This window comes from Chrysochloris asiatica, unplaced genomic scaffold, assembly GCF_000296735.1.
Source record: "Chrysochloris asiatica unplaced genomic scaffold, ChrAsi1.0 scaffold00062, whole genome shotgun sequence".
In the NCBI taxonomy this organism is placed as follows: domain Eukaryota; kingdom Metazoa; phylum Chordata; class Mammalia; order Afrosoricida; family Chrysochloridae; genus Chrysochloris; species Chrysochloris asiatica.
In genome coordinates, this window is record NW_006408580.1 from 16221519 (window position 1) to 16240485 (window position 18967).

Sequence of the window (18967 nt, forward strand, 5' to 3'; positions counted from 1 at the left end):
TTCCTGCAAAGATTTAAAGGCCCAGAAACCCTATTAAGGTTCACTATGAGTCAGAACTAAATCGACAGCACTTACCAGCAACAATATATATAGTTTTCAGTGTCTACTTTTATGCTTAGCAGTAGATCCTATACTTTTTGCCATTCCATATTTGATTGCTGTTGTTGTTAGGTGCTGCCTATTTGGTTCCAACTCATAGTGACCCTATGTCCAACAGAACAAAACCTTACTTTGTCTTGAGCCATCTTCACCATTGTTACTATTTTTGAGTCCATTGTTGCAGCCACTATGTCAGTTCATCTCCTTGAGGGTCTTTGTATTTGTTTTACCGACCCTCTACTTTACCAAAGGAGCCCTGATAGTGTAGTGATGAGGTTTTCTATTCCCGTAAAGATCCACAGCCTCACTGTGAGTCAGAACTGACTTGATAGCACGCTACCATCACCACCTGCTTTGTTTTCTTTTCCTTTTTTTTTTTAAGTGAAGTGTGGTGGAGTCAGTTCTGACTCATAACGACCTCCTTGTATAGGGTTTCTGAGGAATGGCTGGTGGGTTTGAACTGCCAACCTTGTGATTAGCAGTCAAGTACTTATCGTATAGTGCCACACCAAGACTCCACCACCTACTTTTCCAAGCATGATCTCCTTCTTGACTGAATTAATAACCTAATCCAACTCCTTGCCATGGAGCTGCTTCTGAATCATATGACCCTATAGGGTTTCTGAGACTATAAACCATTAGGGAAGCAGACAGCCTCATCTGACCCCTGAGGCAGCTGGCAGGTTTGAACCACTGACTTTGTGGTTAGCAATCTAATGCTTACACACAGTGCCACCAAGTCTCCTTATTAAATCAATTGTTCCCCACAATCCAGGTGAGGAGATGCTACATGGCAAAGAAGCTGAGGCATACATGTGCCCAGTGGCTATATGAGAATGATTTTAAAAAAAACTGTGGCAAGATGGAATGAGAAGAGAATAGAATTTTTCCACTAACTTTTCATATCCGTCTTGTATGATGTTTATTGATAAAGAGTCATTTGTTTGTCTATTCCTTATTGTGAGACATTTCGTTTACACTGTTACAAGCTTTGGATAATATTGCAAAGAATGGGAATTCAAGAACATTTCGTTGAACTCATGCAGAACCTGTGCATATTACAAGAGGTATTGGTTCGAACAGAACAAGTGGATGCTGCATGGTTTAAAGACAGGAAAGGTGTGTGCCAGGGTTGTAGCCTTTCACCATGTTTATTTAATCTGTATGCTAAACAAATAATCCAAGAAGCTGGACTATATGAAGAACTTGATGTCAGGATTGGAGGAAGGTTCATTAACAACCTGCAATATGCAGATGACTAAACGAAAGAGGACTTGAGACACTTGTTAGTGACTATCAAAGAATACAACCTTCAGTATGGATTACAACTCAATGTAAAGAAAATAAAAACCCTTACAAGTAGAGCAATAAACAACATCATTATAAATGGAAAAAGATTGAAGTTGTCAAGAATTTAAATTTACTTGGATCCACAGTCAATGTGCATGGAAGCAGATGTCAAGAAATCAAATGATGTATTGCATTGGACAAATGGGCTGCAAATGACCTCTTTAAAGTGTTAAAGAACAAAGCTATCACTTTGAGGACTAAGGTGTGCCTGACCCAAGTCATAGTATTTTCAATCGCCACATATGCATATGAAAGCTGGACAATGAATGAGGAATACTGTAGAAACATTGATGCATTTGATTATGGTATCGACCAAGACTATTGAAAGTACCATGGACTGCCAAAAGAACCAACAAACCTGTCTTGGAAGGAGTATAGCCAGGATACTTCTGAGAAGTGAAGCTAGAGAGACTTCATCTCCCGTACTTTGTACATATTATTAGAAGGGACCAGTCCCTGGAAAAGGACATCATGCTTGGTAAGTAGAGTCAGTGAAAAAGAGAAAGACTCCCAATGGCATGGTCTGACACAGTGACTGTAGTAACAATGGCCTCAAACATAACAGCCGTTGTGAGGATGGTGCATGAGCAGGCAGTGTTTTCTTCTGCTGTGCTGTGAGTGGAGCCTACTCAAGGATACCTAACAGCAACAATATAACAAACGCTGTGTGATGAGCATGCCTCATCATGTAAAGTGGGGCTCTGCACTGCAGGTAGGCTGTCTCTAATTGGAAGACGGAGCTGTCTTAGCCCTTTACTTCTCTGTGGAGGGTCCTCACAGTAGACCACACATCTCAAGTTGTCTCTGGATGAGCGAGTGTTGTGATGTTCTTGGAGATGCGCCACTCAAATCCCTATTCAAAGGAGATGCTATTGTTCCAGCTGTAGGCAGCCCTTTCAGCTATTCCCTGAGCTTCTGAGAGTATTTCACCCAAGGTCACACTTTCTCCAAAGACAAGCCACAGCCAATGAGTGACTGAGACAGAGATATAAAGGCCCAGTCATTTCAGCCCAAAGTGAGACAACTCTAATATTTCTAACAAGACTGTAGTCGGGTCTACATTGCAGCTTTACTTCTCCTCCCCTAATAAACATACTGTGCATTAAAGTCCATCTCAGAAAGTTCTTCCCAGAGAACCCAACCTGTGACAATTGTTCTCTTTGCTTAGGGTAAGAATGTGTCCAAAGCTTCTCCCTACCTAGGTTGATCATGTGGAGACTAGGAAGGAAAGGAAGGAAAACTTGAAAGGGAGAAAGGAAAATTCTTGATAGGAGACAACTCTCTTAACACTTAGAAATGTGCCACAAAGCGTTGGAGAATTCCACAGTTCCTAGGACAGAGGAGACCTAGTTCAATATATAGGGACAGGGTAAGAAGGGAGACACTGTAGATTCTTAAACATGTGTTTTATATCCAATATATATCTTGGAAACTAAACTTTTCAGAGCTAATGCATAGTATTCTAAACAAAGTTTTTTCTTCCTATTATGAAAGTAATACGTGCTTATCATAAAAAATTTAGAAGAGACAAATGAAGAAAATCAATTACCATAGACTTGATTATTTTATATAAAGCACACACCATTTATATAATTCTGTTATAGTGCCTTTGCACTTAATGTTATAACAAGCTTTTTGGGTTAATGCACTGACCTGCAAGGTCGGTTTGAACTGCAAGGTCGGTGGTTCAAGCGCACCGGCTGCTCCTCAGAAACCCTACACAAGGTCGCTATGAGTAGGAACTGGCTCAATGGCACTTAACAACAGCAACAACCATCTCTTCATAAAAAGTATTTTTACTTTCTGTGTTATATAATATACAGAAAATCCTTGTGAACGGAATTTGTTCTTAGTGTGTCTAAGTTGAATTTGTAGCTAATTCAGAACAAATCCATGTGGTTTTATTTAGCTTTACTTTTCAATTATTTAACAACTGCACATGTTGCAAGTGAAAGTGATTGTGATGAAGAATTTGTTGGGAGTAGAGGTCGGTTCAGGAGCCATGGTGGCACGGGGGTTAAGTACTTGGCTGCTAACTGAAAGGTCAGCAGTACAAATCCACCTTGCTACACAAGAGAAAGATGTGGTCATCTGTTTTCATAAAATTACAGCCTTGGAAACCCCATGGAACAGTTCTACCCTTTTTTATAGGGGTATGTTGGAATCGACTTGATAGTAGTGAGATTTTGTTTTGGAGGGGTTCCTTCCATTGTTTCAAAGTGAGAGCACATCTCTGAGGATCAAACCTATCCCCTTTGTACACAAGGTTGATAGGGCCGGTCACTTTTGACATTGACTACCTAAAATGTGGGGGCTATAAAACCATTTGGCTGGCTTACAAGTTTTCAAGAGGGAGTTTAGTTTCAGAGCGTGCAGGGGAAGTTAGAGTTCCACTGAATAGTTTTCCTCTTGTCTAGATGAGTCTGGTGAAAGGAGATGGGGATAAGGTTCTTATGATTCAGTAGTGAGTAATTGTTATCATGACTAATTGTGATTGTTACAACTGTAAAGGTAGAAGTTTTGTAACATTAGGGGGGAGTAGTTAATCTTACAGTCCAGGAACAGAAGACCCAGGACCATCAAGGGACAAGAGCAGGAGTGGAATGTGGAACCCTATCCAGAGAAGCAATGGCACCAGAGATGGAGGCAGAGATGAGGACATGGAGAGAGAGAGAGCTGCTGAGGACTCCAGACTCATGGAAAGAGAAAGACTGTGTGCTGTCCGCCAGGAGGCAGGCTTGCAGAGGGAATAGAAGCAAATACTGTTGAATGATGATACATGGAGGGGATTGTAATTATTGCAATGAAATGAAATACGATAGGATGAGTGCAAAACCGATGTTCTCCCACGTAAACTATCACTCAATTCACAATAAAAGTTTTGAAAAAAACCCCACACAAAACAAAGTGAGGGCAAATTTAATAACATTAAAGGGTAACTAGGAGTTGTCCTTAAGTCTGATGTTTACGATCCGAGGTCTACTTGTACTATGGTTTTTTGAAGTATAATATTGAGTATTTTAATTGATTATAACATTAGATATTATAAATGACATTGCAAAGACATCCTTGTGTGCAAAAAAATTTTCCTGTGTTTAATAGTTCCTTGGGATAGATTCCCAGAACTGGAAAAACTGGATCCAGGGATTTGAACATAGGCTTTGATTCACTAAATTGCTTTCCTGAAGGATAATACTGGTTTTCATGTTCACTTTTTGTTATGGAATAATGAGCAGTGTGTAATTTTGTACCACCCTGGGTGGCCAGAGATCAGGTGGGGAAGCCTGCAGCAAAGATGAACACACAACCAACCTGCTTTTGATTAGGGGGCCTGCTTTGATTAGGGGGCCTTTCCAAATGGACATGGTCCAGCCTTAACTAGCTAAGGATCCAACACTCACTAGAATTCAGTATGTAATATTCTAAGAATGAGTCAGTCCCAACTTCCAAATGAGTTTGAATCTTAAAATAATAACCACAAACTTTTTTGAGACTGGTTTTATGGGTATCCGGATTCATCAAGAAATTCTATCGTAGCCATGCCTTGGTGAGAAGTTCTGAGTAAACATGCAATTCCTCTATTTAAGTCCTCATTTCCTGCAAAGATACCAAAAGAGCTTTGCATTTCTTTTTGTTTTTTTGTTTGTTTGTTTGTTTTTTAACCAAGATACCACATTTGATTTGCTCTCGTTATCCTTCACCCAAATTCATTTCATAAGATGTACTGATTTTCAAACACTATAATCACTCAGTTCTACTGGGTTTTCTCTGACTGCTGGAGAAATTGTGGGCCATATCTGAGTCACACACATTTTACTGCGTCTCCCCTGGCATGAGATTCATGTACATTGGCATCTTCTCAGAGTGAAGTTGACTCTTTTTCTATATATCCCAATTCCAGAATTTCATTTGGCACATTGTGATTCCAAAACAGTTGGGAGATCATTTTGACTGGCCCAGCCCAATTCACTCTGAGAGGTTCCCTGTCTTTTAGTGAATGGCCACAGAATCTTTCGCTCTTGGCCCTGTTTCTAATAATTGCCACTCTTGCATGGACTATGCCAAAGCAGCACTTTGAAACATGCATCCATACTATGTGGCTTTTCTTGCTGTAGTTTCTGTTTTTGTTTTGTTTTGTTTTGTTTTGTTTTATTGTAGGATCGGGAGACTCACCGCTAGAAGAAGTTGAAGCTGAATATTCACACACTAGATATAAAGGTGAATGCTTTGCTTATGTGCTAACGTGGATCTGCTGTTGCCAGAACTTTTCTTAGTCCTGTGGAGCAGACTGCAATAAAGTGACCAGATGGCACATCTAAGTTTGAATTGCCTGTCCAGAGAAAATCTTTTTTCAAATAAATATACATATGCTCCCATTAAAAAAAAAAAGAGAGAGAGAGAGAGAGAACAAATTTGGAAATCTCTAAGTTGTCCTTCAAGACCTGGATGGTCATTTTATTTTCATAAGTTTCTTATCTGCCCTCACTTCTGCAAAGCCAAGCTCTAGCTGATGAAAATGAAAATCAAGCCACAAGCTCTGCCTGATTCATACATTACGGCCGGGGATCATCCAGAGTGAACCACCCAAGGTCAGGTCTGGACCCAGAGCTGTTAATGTTTGGAGATGAATGGGGAATGAGAAAACTTGATTTTCATAGGCTCATTTCAGCATGCTCACCAGCTTGGCTTTAGAAATGATAAGTAAAGTGTGTTGCCCAGTTAATCCTTAATGATTAAAGAACTACACATTTCCAGCAACCCACCCACAGCAGGTATAAAAAGCCTAACCAAAAACCTTCCTTGCAGGCACAGGTAAGTTTGACCTTCATTCTGTCTAAGGGTGAGCCATTTATCTGATTGCTTAGTGAGCCCCAGGGAAGCTAAGGGTAAATTTAAATATTCTCTCTCTGAATCTGGTTCCTCTTACAGTGGAAGGATCATTTGAAAACAATTGGTTAGCAAAGTTCTATTGTGGCATTTTGCCCATGTTATTTCCCCACATTTTGGCAAAAGGGCACTGCCCACTCTGTTGTGATGTGTCTGAATCATAGAAGAACTAGAACAGTGCTGATAGGAACACACGTTCTAATATAATGACTGGCTCCTATGTCTGAACATGTTTTGCAATACATTTCTCATTCATGTGTCATCTGTAAATTCAAATATTTGTTCCTATGCACAGCTCCTGTGTTCATGTTGTTGTTAAGTGTCATCAAGTTGGTTCTGACTCATAGTGACCTTGTATAGAGTTTTCGAGCAGCGGCTGGTTGATTTGAACTGCTGACCTTGTGATTAACAGTGCAGTGCTTATCCTACAGCTCCATACCTTATGTTCATAGCCTCAGGAATTAATTAATCAAGCAAATCACACACTTGTTATTTAGATGTGTGGGGTAAGGAGGTGTTCTGATTCATAAAACTTCTTGATTAATAACACCCAAACCCACTGTTGTCGAGTTGGTTCTGACTTACAGTGACGCTATGAGTCAGACTAGAACAGTCTTATAAGATTTCCAAGGCTGTAAATCTTTACCGAAACAGACGACCACATCTCATTGAGTAGCTGGTAGTTTCAAACCACCCACCTTTTGGTTAACTGCGGAATATTTAATCATTGAGTCCCTAGATTGTTGTAGTTCTTGTTAAGTGCTGTTGAGTCCATTCTGACTCACAGCGAACCTCTATAGGGTTTAAAAGGAACACCTGTAAGGTTTGAACCACCATCCTTGGGGGTACCAGTCCAGGGCTCATCCTACAGTGGCACAGCAGGACTCCCTGAGCCCATAGGACCCCCACTTAATTAAATAGAGAGCTTTTACATCTCCCTTTTTCCTTGTTTAAAAATATTTTTACGACATACATGAGCCTTTGCATGTACTGTAGGGGTTGTTTAGTGCCCTTGGTCATTGTTCCTAATTAATGTCCATGCTCACAGCACAGCATTTCAAGTGTAAACAGTCAAATATGAGGGGAAATTAAAAAGTCCATTGGAAAGTTCAAATTTTCCACAAACTTTTTGAAGCTTTTCAATACACTTTGCCCCTCTGTCAACAAGCTTTCGTATTCCCTTACTAAAAAAAATGTTTTAGACTGAGCTGCGAGCCATGAATGTGCTGCTGTCTTCACTTCTTCATCAGAGGCACATCTTTGTACTTGAAGGGCTGCTTTCAGGGGATCAAACAGGTGAAAGTTTGATGGAGCAAGATCAGGGCTATAGGGAGGATGCTTGAACACCTCAAAATGAAGTTTTTACAGACTGTCAAGAATGTGGGCAGAGGTGTGCAGATGTGCATTGTCATGCAAGATCACAAAGCCCTTAGATAGCAGTCCTCTGCATTTTGTCCGAAGTTTAGGTTTTAGCTCTTCAGTGAGCATCTCACTATAATAACCACTGTTGATTATTGAACACTTTTCCTGATAGTGTTCCAATACTGGCCCTTGAGAGTCCCAAAAAACTCTAAGCATCAATTTTCCAGCTGATGGTTGACTTTTGAACTTTTTCTTGGTCAGCAACTGAGGATGTTTCCATTCCATACTCTGCTGTTTACCCTCAGACTTGAAGTTATGAACCCATGTCTTGTCACCAGTAACGGTTTTTTTTAAAAAAAGAAATGTTTACCTTCCTTCAAGTATTGGTCCAAATTTTGTTTGCAGATGTCCAAACGCTTATGCTTCTGCTTTTCCATGAGTGGTTTTGATACCCATCTCATACTCATTTTGAAACCCAAGTGTCTCATGGATTATTTCATAGGCAGAGCCATGACTGATTTGCAAATGATTTGCCACATAATCCACTGTCACTCGTCTATTCGACAGAATCATTTCACGTGCACACCTAATGTTGTCATCAGCCATGGACTGGCATTTTAATACAACTGGAGTGAGGACTATTTTGACTCACCCTTGTATGTTAATCATTTTGATCATTCAAGTTAACTAGTGGTGTTTGCATGCATTTCAAATTCAAGTTACTCACTGGCATTTTAATTATTGTCACTGCAGGGTGATTAAAGTGTCACAATATCTTCCAAAGGTATGTCTTGGAAAGTAGTGGGTAGAAAAATCCCTTTCGTGTGTAAATGAAAACAAGAGGTTTCCACATGTTGCCAACAGCATTGATTTTGGATATCTGGCCAGCACTGCTAGGAATGTTTGAAGACCTAGAATATGGGTGTTGTTGTTGTTGTTAAGTGCTCTGGAGTCAGTTTTGACTCATAGACCCTGTATAGTTTCCAAGGGATCGGAAAGCCTCATCTTTCTCCCATGGAGTGACCGGTGGGCTAGTCCAGTGCTTATCCTCTAGAGCCACCACACTCCCGATTATGCTGGTGGGAGAGGTAAATTTGCTGCACTGAAATATGTGAATTGTGATCTATGTATATGCAGGTCATTCTCCAAGGACCAATTCCATCCTCATCTCCAATGGTGATTTCATTTACTTTCTCTGGAGAGGGCACAGTCCTCATTCAAGGGTTCTACAATATGGCTGGCATGATGTTGGAAAAGAGGCAGTAAAGGAGACCCAATTGCAATTAGAGAGGAAGGCTGGAGTTAGGGAAGCTGAGAAACAATGCCGTCTCAAAGGGAAACAGGACCAGGCAGGGAAAGTAAGAGGAAACGAGGTAGTCAGCAGATTAGGGAACATTGGGAAATAGATAATGAAGTAAAGCAATAGATGATTTCATAAGATTTAACACTATGGAAGTCTTCTGACAAACTATAAATAAATGCATCTTTGAGATTACAAACACCAAATACGTTTTTCAGTTTCCTTGTAGGTGATCTTTCCTACTGCATTTGGAAAAGGAGACAGAGAGAGGGAGAGAGGGAATTCTACCTCATTGCTAGGAGTCATAGGATCCATTAGTTTCAAATTCCGTATTGGTTGAATGGTAGGAATCTATGGCTTTCACCAGAATTGATTTTAAGGCCCTTTGATTATGGAAGACAGTGAGTGAAATATGCACAGCTTGCCAATGCTAACTAAACATATCCTAAGGGCCTCTCTCTTAACCTGTGACCTTGAAATTTTCTAGCTTTATGTTAACCCAGAGCCATCTCTAAAGAAAGAACAAAAACATTTAAAATTGCTTCAAGAATCCTTTTATACTTAGAAGCAATTAATAGAAATACATATGCTGTTTTGTACTTTACTTCAGGGTCTAGAATTCTCTCATTTAAAAATGTTGTTGCATACAGACTATATGAAGAAAGAACTTTGTTCAGGGAAGTGGGTCTGGTGTGGACTCCTGGAAATTTAGATCTACATGGACAAATGGAGTCAGCTCCAGATTAAGCCCTCTCTCTTCGTGGTACAAAAAACTAAGCAGTCAGCTACTAACCATAAAGGATGGAGGCTCACATCTATCCACAGGGATCTTGGAATAAAGGCTTGGAAATCTACTTCTAAAATATTATAGTCATTGAAAAACCTGTACTCTGAAACACATGGGATCATCATGAACCAGAATCAACTCGCTAGTAACTAGTCTGTTGTTCTGCTACAGGTTAAGCCTTCAGGACCTCATTTTTCCCTAGTAAATCTAGGATATACTACTTAAATTCTGACTTCATGACTCTTGCAGCTGTCTGCAAAACACTATACAACGACAGCATTAGACAAAGGGAACTTGAAAGTATAAAAGTAAATAGCAGTCAGTGTCCAAAACCTAGACTGAACTATTGTTTCTATGGCCGAGAAACAGAAGTACATTCTAAAGGGATTCTTGGAAAAATAAAACAAGGTCTGTCATACTACCTGGACACTTGGTGTTGCACTTACCCCACTCACTGACAGCTCAAGTGCTGGGTGGGCTGATGAACTAGACAGCTGTAGGGAAGTAGCTGGTGATTGTGGATTAAGAGTCTACAGGTGTGAGAGAATGGTCATTGGCCCCACCAATTAGGGTAATCGCCACTGTGGGGATTTTTCTACTGAAGGGCTAGTTCTGTCCTTATATCTTCATTGATCTCAGAGAAGGCCTTCCAAAGGCCCAAGAGGAATGTTCTGACGGATTAGTTGTCCCCTGAGCAACTATGTGACCAAAACTAAAACACTCAGGAAGCTTGCCATTTGAAAAGGGCTCTCTATGAGCTCACCTAAATGGAGCATGTCTGGGGACATTTGAAAACGGGATACTTCACTGTGACTGTTATTGCTGTTGTTAGGTGCCATCAAGTCAGTACCAACTCATAGCAACTCTATCCACAACAGAACAAAATACTGCCTGGTCCTGTGCAAATCTCACAATTGTTTCTACGTTTGAGCCCATTGCTGCTGCCACTGTGCCAATCCATGTCATTGGGGGGCTTCCTCTTTATCTCATACCCTCCACTTTACCAACAATGATATCCTTCTCCAGGACCTGGTCCCTGCAGATAATATGTATGAAGTATGATAGACGAAGTCTGCTATCCTGGCTTCCAAGGAGCATTCTGGATGTACTTCTTCCAACAAAGACTGGTTTGTTCTTTTGGCAATTCATGGTGCTTTTAATATTCTCCTCCAACACCATAACTCAAATGCATCAAGTCTTCTATGGTCTTCATTATTCACTGTCCAGCTTTTGCATGCATATGAGGTTATTGAAAATACCATGGCTTGGGTCAGGCACACCTTAGTCCTCAAGTTGACATCTCTGCACTTCAACACTTTAAAAAGATCTTGTGCAGCAGATTTGCCTAATACATCACTTTTCCTTGACTGCTGTTTTCATGAGTGTTGATGATTGATCTGAGCAAAATGAAGTCTTCAACAACTTCAATCATTTCTCCATTTATATGGGTGTTGTTTATTGGTCTCGTGGTGAGGATTTTTGTGTTCTTTACATTGAGGTGCAAACCATACTGAAGGCTGTAGTCTTTCATCTTCATCAGTAAATATTTTAAGTCCTCTTCACTTTCAGCAAGCAAGGTTGTATCATCTGCATATCATAGGCTGTTAATGAATTTTCAGCCAATCCTGATGCCACATTTGTCTTCATATAACCCAGCTTCTCAAATGATGTGCTCAGCATACAGATTGAATAAGTATGGTGAATGAAGAATACAACCCTGGTGCACATCTTTCCTAATTTTAAACCATTGAATGTTCCTTTGTTCTGTTCGAACTGCCTTTTGGTCTATATACAATTTTCTCATGAGCACAATTAATATTCCTGAGTACTCATTCTTCACAATGTTATCTATAGTTTATCATGATCCTTACAGTTGAAACTCTTTGTGTAGTCAATAAAGCACAGGTAAACATCTTTCTGGTATTCTTTGCTTTCAGCTAAGATCCATCTGACACCAGCAATGATATCCCTCATTCCACATCTTTTCTGAAACTGGCTTGAACCTCTGGAAGTTCTCTTTCAATGTATGGTTGCAGCCATTTTTGTATTATATTTAGTAAAATTTTACTTGCATGCAATATTAATGATATTGTCTGACGATTTCTGCATTCCGTTGGGTTACCTCTCTTTGGAATATGAATATGAATTTGGAATATGAATCTTTCCAGTCAGTTGGCCAGGAAGCTGTCTTCCAAATTTCTTGCATAGATGAGTAAGTGAGTGCCTCCAGTGCTGCATCAGTTTGTTGAAAGATTTCAGTTTGTATTCCATCAATTCCTGGAGCCTTGTTCTTTGCCAATGCCTTCAGTGCACCTTGGACAACTTCCTTTAGTACCATTGACCCTTGATCATATGCTACCTCTTGAAATAGTTGAATTTCAACCATTTCTTTCTTTCTTTTTCTTCTATGTCTCACAAAGATCATTTATCCATTTAATAAAGCCAAATTTTATTTCACTTGATTCTTTTTTAAAAAGCTTTTATTGTTTGTTCTTATCTATATGTTATCTATAGTTTATCCTGCCAGATAGTTTACATGGCAGAACATCAGTTTTGCACTCAACCAATCATATTTTGTTTCATTGCAATGATTACAATCCCCTCCATGTGCCATTGGTTAACAATATTTGCCTCTATTCCCTCTTTTTTTGATGTACACAAAATCACAACCAAAGGGCACATTTTGCAAACTAGATCTCTACCCGTCAGCACACAGCCTTTCTCTCTCTATGCCATCACCTTTACCTCTTCTTGTCTCTCTCTGGTGTCGCTGCTTCTCTGGTTAGGATACCAAGTTCTGCTCATGCTCTTCCCTCATTCTGGTTCTAAGGTCCTCTGTTCCTGGAATGTGAGATTAACTCCTTCCCCTTTTTGTCATGCAACTTCTAACTTTACGGATGTGACTATCACAATTATTCATGATAACTATTACTTACTATTGAATCAAAAGAATCTTATTCCCATCTCCTTTCACCAGAACCATCTAGACAAGATGAAAATTATTCGATGGGGATTCTACCTCCCCACGTCACTCTGAAACTAAACTCCCTCTTGAAAACTTGCAAGCCAGCCACTTTGTGCCTTTATAGTGCCCCCCCCCTCCCATTTTAGGTAGCCAATAGCTAAGTTGCCCATCCTTATCAGCCCTGTGTACAGAAGGGATAAGATTGATCCTTGATGTGAAAACACTTTCCCTCTTGGTTGGTATTTTGTGCTATTACATCTATAAGTAAAGGTCAAGTTCATCAAATTGTAGCAATTTACACTTGCTTCCTGTATCAAATTTATTTATCTTCCTCTAGTCGAGTTCTGATCATCAAACTATGTCAAATGGGTACTATCTGAAAATTTGCCAATCTTGAGCGCCTCCTTCCACGTCATATCAGCTGGAGGGTTCACTCACAGCTCTAGCCCCCAGTGGCTAGGTCAGTGTCCGTGGGCTCAGGGTCAACCATGTCTTTTGGGTACAGTGACTCTGTGTATTTCTTCCATCTTCTTTGGCTGCTTTCTGTACCATTCATATTTTGCACATGGTATCCTTCCATATTGCAAAGTGAGGCTTCAATTTTTTTCTTCAGTTCCCTCTCTCAGCTATAGAAATACTGAGTGTGTTCATCCTTTTTGGTTTTCTAACTCCAGGCTTTGCACATTTCATTAAAATATTTCACCTCGTCTTCATGAGCTGACCTTTGAAATTTTCTGTTTAGCTCATTCACGTCCTCATTTCTACCATTCACTTTAGCATCTCTACCCTGGAGAGCAAGTTTCAGAGTCTCTTCTGACATCTATTTTGGTATTTTCCTTCTTTCTTGTCTTCTTAATGACCTTTTGCTTTCTTCCTGTATGATGTTCTTTTTCTCTGACCAAATATGGTATCTTTCTCCAGCGACTGGTGCCTCCTGAAAATTTGTCCAAAGTATGAGAGACGAAGTTTCTCCAAGGACCACTCTGGGTGCACTTCTTATAACACAGATCTGTTGGTTCTATGAGCAGCCCATCACACTTTCAGTATTCTCCTCCAACATCATAACTCAAAAGCATCAATTCTTCTACGGTCTTCCTTATTCACTGTCCAGCTTTAACATGCATATGACGTTATTGAAAATACCATGGCTTGGGTCAGGCACACCTTTCAGTCTTCAAGCTGACATCTTCGCTCTTCAACACTTTATAAAGGTCTTGTGCAGCAGATTTGCCTAATGCAATACGTCGTTTGATTTCTTTACTGCTGCTTCCATGAGTGTTGATAGTTGATCCAAGAAGAACGAAGTCCTTGACAAATTCATTTTTTTTCTCCATTGATAAGAATGTTGTTTATTGGTCCAATGGTGAGGATTTTCATTTTCTTGACATTGAGATGCAATCCATACTGAAGACTATGCTCTTTGATCGTTATCAGTAAATATTTGAAGTCTTCTTCACTTTCAGCAACCAAGATTGTATCATCTGCATATCATTGATTATTAATGAGTTTTCCTCCAATCCTGATGCCACATTTGTCTTCATATAACCCAGCTTCTCAGATTATTTGCTCAGCGTACAGGTTGAATAAGTATGGCGAAAGAACACAACCCTGTCGCACACCTTTCTGAATTTTAAGCAATTCAGTGTTCTCCTGTTCTGTTCAAACAACTGCCTCTTGGTCCAGGTACAGATTCCTCATGAGCACAATTAAGTGTTCTGGAATGTTCATACTTCGTTATGTTGTCCATAGCTTGTCATGATCCAGAGAAAATGCAAATTAGCCAGCTACTGATCCCTTTTTTGGGTCAAATTGTATGGACACTTAGGATGGACATATTGGGATGGTCTGTTCTAGGGATCCCAATGATATTAATGGCCCTCAAGAGAATCGGACATCGAGTTATTGGAGACAATGAAAAGAACAAGCAGTTCTTGAACCTGGTGTGGCACTGTAGGATAAGCACTTGACTGCTAACCTTCTAGCTGCTACTCAGAAACCCTATACAGGGTCACTATGAGTCAGTATGAGTTGGATCCAACTCAACAGCACTTACCAACAACAACTATGTGCCAGACACTGTCCTAGGTGCTTTATAGGTGTTAGTGTTTTAGTCCTTAAGCAGCCCAATGGCATAGGCTTCATTCAGAGAGGCTAAGTAACTTGTCCAGCAACATACAGTTAGTGACGGAAGAGCCTGGATCCTTGTTTAGATATGTCTGACACCGTGATCCCTATAACCCCCCCACCCAGAGACACATTAAGAGACATGGGACCCTAGTTGGAGGTCAAAATCTGGAATGTAGTCATTCAGGGACTGCAAGTATAAGGAGACGTGTTTTCTGAAGATCTAACTCCCTATTTCTCTCCTCTCATTTCTGCTACCTGCAGACACCCTGTGGTGTTCCCCCATCAAGGTGAAGTATGGGGATGTGTACTGCAGGGCCCCTCAAGGAGGGTATTATAAAACTGCCCTGGGAACCAGGTGTGACATTCGCTGCCAGAAGGGTTATGAGCTGCATGGCTCTTCCCAGCTGATCTGCCAGTCAAACAAACGGTGGTCCGACAAAGTCATCTGCAAACGTGAGTACCCCGACCCTGTTTTGGGTTCTCGGGTTCAACATTCTTTTGCTCTGAGATCAGGACTTTATGCTGAATATGTTGTGGTCTTTGATGAGAAAAACTCTCCTTGTGAGTTAAAACCAGAGAAGGGTTTCTAAGAGATTGTGGAAGCGTGATGGCAGCTTTCAGAGAGCAGGGTGTGATCAAGTGTTTGGAAAAGAACAGAGCTTTGTAGAGCAAACAGGTTATGTTTGTTCACTAAGTGCTACATCCTGAAGAGGTATTAAGAATTAGAAACACAAGTCCCGCTGTCAAAATCTCACCAAATATTATCAGATACAGCGGGACAGAGGTGTCAGCTGTGAAATAAATATAAGAATGAAGCTAAGTCATAGACTCAGATTAGTGGGAGAGGCAGTAAACCCCCAGAAGGTGGGGATTAGGGAAGCAGAGAAAGCATCAGCAAAGAATTTAATGCTTATTCCATGAAGGGAGTGTGTTCTCCGGGCAGCAGAACACTTCAAGGGCTGACTTGGAGCATCATGAAACATCATATCCCATTTGGAAAACTGCAAGTGGCCCACCATTATGGAAGTGCATGTTAGCTGCCGTTGTTATTCAAAAAAATCACACATTTATTGATACCTCTGTGTGTGTGCGAAACACTTCATATACATTCACTTTTTGCAACAACACTTGAAATAGGTGTCCTTAATTAAGCTCTGGTAGCGTAGTGGTTACGAATCGGACTGCAAACCTTAAGGTCAGCGGTTCGAAACTATCAGCTGCTCCGCGGGAGAAAGATGAGGCTTTCTACTCCCGTAAAGATTTACACCCTCGGAAACCCTGTACAGGGTCGCTATGGGTCGGAACCGACTCGACGGCACTTAACAACAACAACAACAATTTAGCTTAATGTCCTTAATGGAGTCCTGGCGTGGCACTGTAAGATAAAACACTGGATTAAAAGGTCAGTTTGAACCACAAAGTCGGCAGTTAAAACCTACCTGCTGCTCCTTGGAGACCCTATGCAGGGTCACTATGAGTCAGAACCAATTTGATGGCGTTTAACAACAACAACAGCAACAATTTAGCTTGATTGGTCAGGAAACTGAGACTCAGGAAGGCAGCCAGGTGGCGTGTGTGCATTTATGTAGCTGGGAAACTGTGGTTGACACTGTTGACTCAGCTTGCCCTGAATCCCCATTTACCAGTTCTAGGTGCTTCCCAGTGCTTGCCTGCCAAGGGCTGGCACCTTTGACGTTCTTCAGAGAAAAAATGTGCTTTACTCTTTCAGAGGATTAGTCTCTGTTCTTACAAGAGAGAGAGAGCATCCTCTGTAGCAAGCCTGTAGCTGACCAGTGACAAGGAATATGGAATCCCATCTTTCTTGCTTGTGTTGTTGTGGTTGTTAAGTGCCGTTGAGTCAGTTCTGACCCATAGCGACCCTGCATAGGGTTTCTGAGGAGTGACTGGTGAGCTTGAACTGCCAACCTTGCATTTCAAACTGACTTTGCGGTCCAGCGCATTAACCCACAGCGCCACACCAGAACAACCTCAGATGACATTCATGCTCTACATGAATGTGGGATTGGGCTGAGGCTGATTTTGTTCTAGAATAGACATTGCTTACTTGGCTTCTCCCTTTCATGCTCCGTCATTCCCTCACTGGTCTCCCCAAGGAGCGCTTAATAAATTACTTGCACAAAATCCCTTATCTCAGGTCTATTTTTGAGGGACTCAAGGAAGTCCTGGTGTGGCGCTGTGGGTTAATGCGCCAGACTGCAAAGAAAGTCATTTGAACTGCAAGGTCGGCGGTTCAAGCTCACCAGTTGCTCCTCAGAAACCCTATACAGGGTCGCTATGGGTCGGAATCTACTCGAAGGCACTTCACAACAACCTCAGATCGTGTCCTAGTTGGAATGCTGACCAAAGCTTGATGGAAAACTTGCTGCTACTTCTATTGTGATATTCAACCACCCATTGTTTCTTCAACCTCCTCTTTTATATTTAAATTCACTTGTTACCCAATGCTTTCAGACTTTCTGAATATTAAGTACACATCTCTGGACAAAAAAACCCCCACAAAAAATCACATAAAAAACCAACCCTAAGAAATGCTGAATATCTAGTTTTCTCTTTTTTAGAAAAGCGATGTCCTACCCTTGCCATGCCAGCAAATGGAGGGTTTAAGTGTGTAGATGGTGCCTACTTCAACTCCCGGTGTGAGTATTATTGCTCTCCAGGATACACACTGAAAGGGGAGCGGACAGTCATATGTATGGACAACAAGGCCTGGAGCGGCAGACCAGCCTCCTGTGTGGGTAAGAATATGCCGCAGTCTTCAAAATCCACATGCTTTGAGAGGAACAGGGAGTGTTCATACAGTGAAGTTGTTTTGTGGTGTTTTTTTTTTTTTGGAAAATTTATTCATTAACTTTTATTATAATTTATTCTTTTTTGTTTTTGTTGAAAATATACACAGCCAGACACACACTGATACCACATCACTACATGTACAATTTAGTGACATTGAGCGCTTTCAAGCTGTGCAACCACTCTCACCCTCTTTTTCCAAATGATTCCTCCACCACTAACATGAAGTCACTGAGCCCTAAATTTCGTCTTTAACCTTTTCAGTTGCTATTGTCAATTTGATCTGCAGTGCTCAAGGCAGACATTCTGTGTTGGTTAAGTGCTTGGCTGCTAATCAAAAGGTAGGCCCTTGAAACCTAAGGAGTGAATTCATGAGAGAAAGACCTGCATCTCTGCTTCTGTGACGGTTACAGCCAAGAAAGCCCGATGTGGGCATTTCTACTCTGTCATGTGGGCTAGGGATGAATTGGAATCGACTCAATGGCACTCAACCATAGCCTCATTGTTTGGTTTAAAGAAGACATCAAGGGATGGTTTTGGTTTAAGGATTATCCCCTGGGTGAAGCACCCAGCTTTGCTTTCAGTAGCTGTCTTCATCCCTAGTTCTCTTGCTCACCCCTAGAGTTAACCGTAGTTTCTGTACTCAAAATGATCTCACAGTTGATGGTGTTCAGCTGACTTTGTCTCTTTCTTGGCATGCTGTTGAGTCAGCTACAGTCTGGCAGAGGGATGGCATACCCCTACCATGTCCTGTAGCATTGAGCAGAATAATTGACGTTTGCAGGCTCTGTCCTGAACAGGGGCATCTACATTTTGTTTGTTTGTTTGGTTTTCAGCTGAGCAGAAATACTTCCTTTGTCATTGACTCTGGGGCTCAGCACTTACTTTACTCAGTTGAGAGTGATGTGGGTTTTTCATCTTATTCTGGGTTTATTAGGCAGCAGTTCTCACCATCACCACCACCATCATCATCACCACCTTGGAAATTATTAGAAATACAAATTCTCCACCCTACCCCAGAACTGGGATAGGACCCAGTTCTGTGTTTTAACAAGCTCTCCAGAGGATTTTAATATGTTTACAGTTGAGAGCCATTGTTCTAAGGCAGTGCTTCTCAAACTTTAATGAGCATAGGAATCACATGAGGATCACAGTAAAAGTGCAGATTTGAATTGAGGAAGTCTAGTCAGCCTGCAGTCTCTAACTGTTAAGAACTCAGCTGCTAACTGAGGGTTTCTGGTTTGAGTTCACCTACAAGCACTTCCCCCCACCCCCCACCCCC

At 41.0% G+C, this 18967-nt stretch overlaps 1 protein-coding gene across 1 annotated transcript in view; it reads left to right on the forward strand.

Moving 5' to 3' along the window:
- Nucleotides 1-18967, forward strand: part of SRPX (sushi-repeat containing protein, X-linked) — a 152701-nt gene that overhangs the window by 88288 nt on the left and 45446 nt on the right. Inside the window, exons 2-4 of the mRNA XM_006864298.1 lie at nt 5608-5667; nt 15139-15330; nt 17457-17633. Of these exons, the coding sequence (XP_006864360.1) occupies nt 5608-5667; nt 15139-15330; nt 17457-17633 (429 nt within the window). The remainder of the gene's footprint in view (nt 1-5607; nt 5668-15138; nt 15331-17456; nt 17634-18967) is intronic.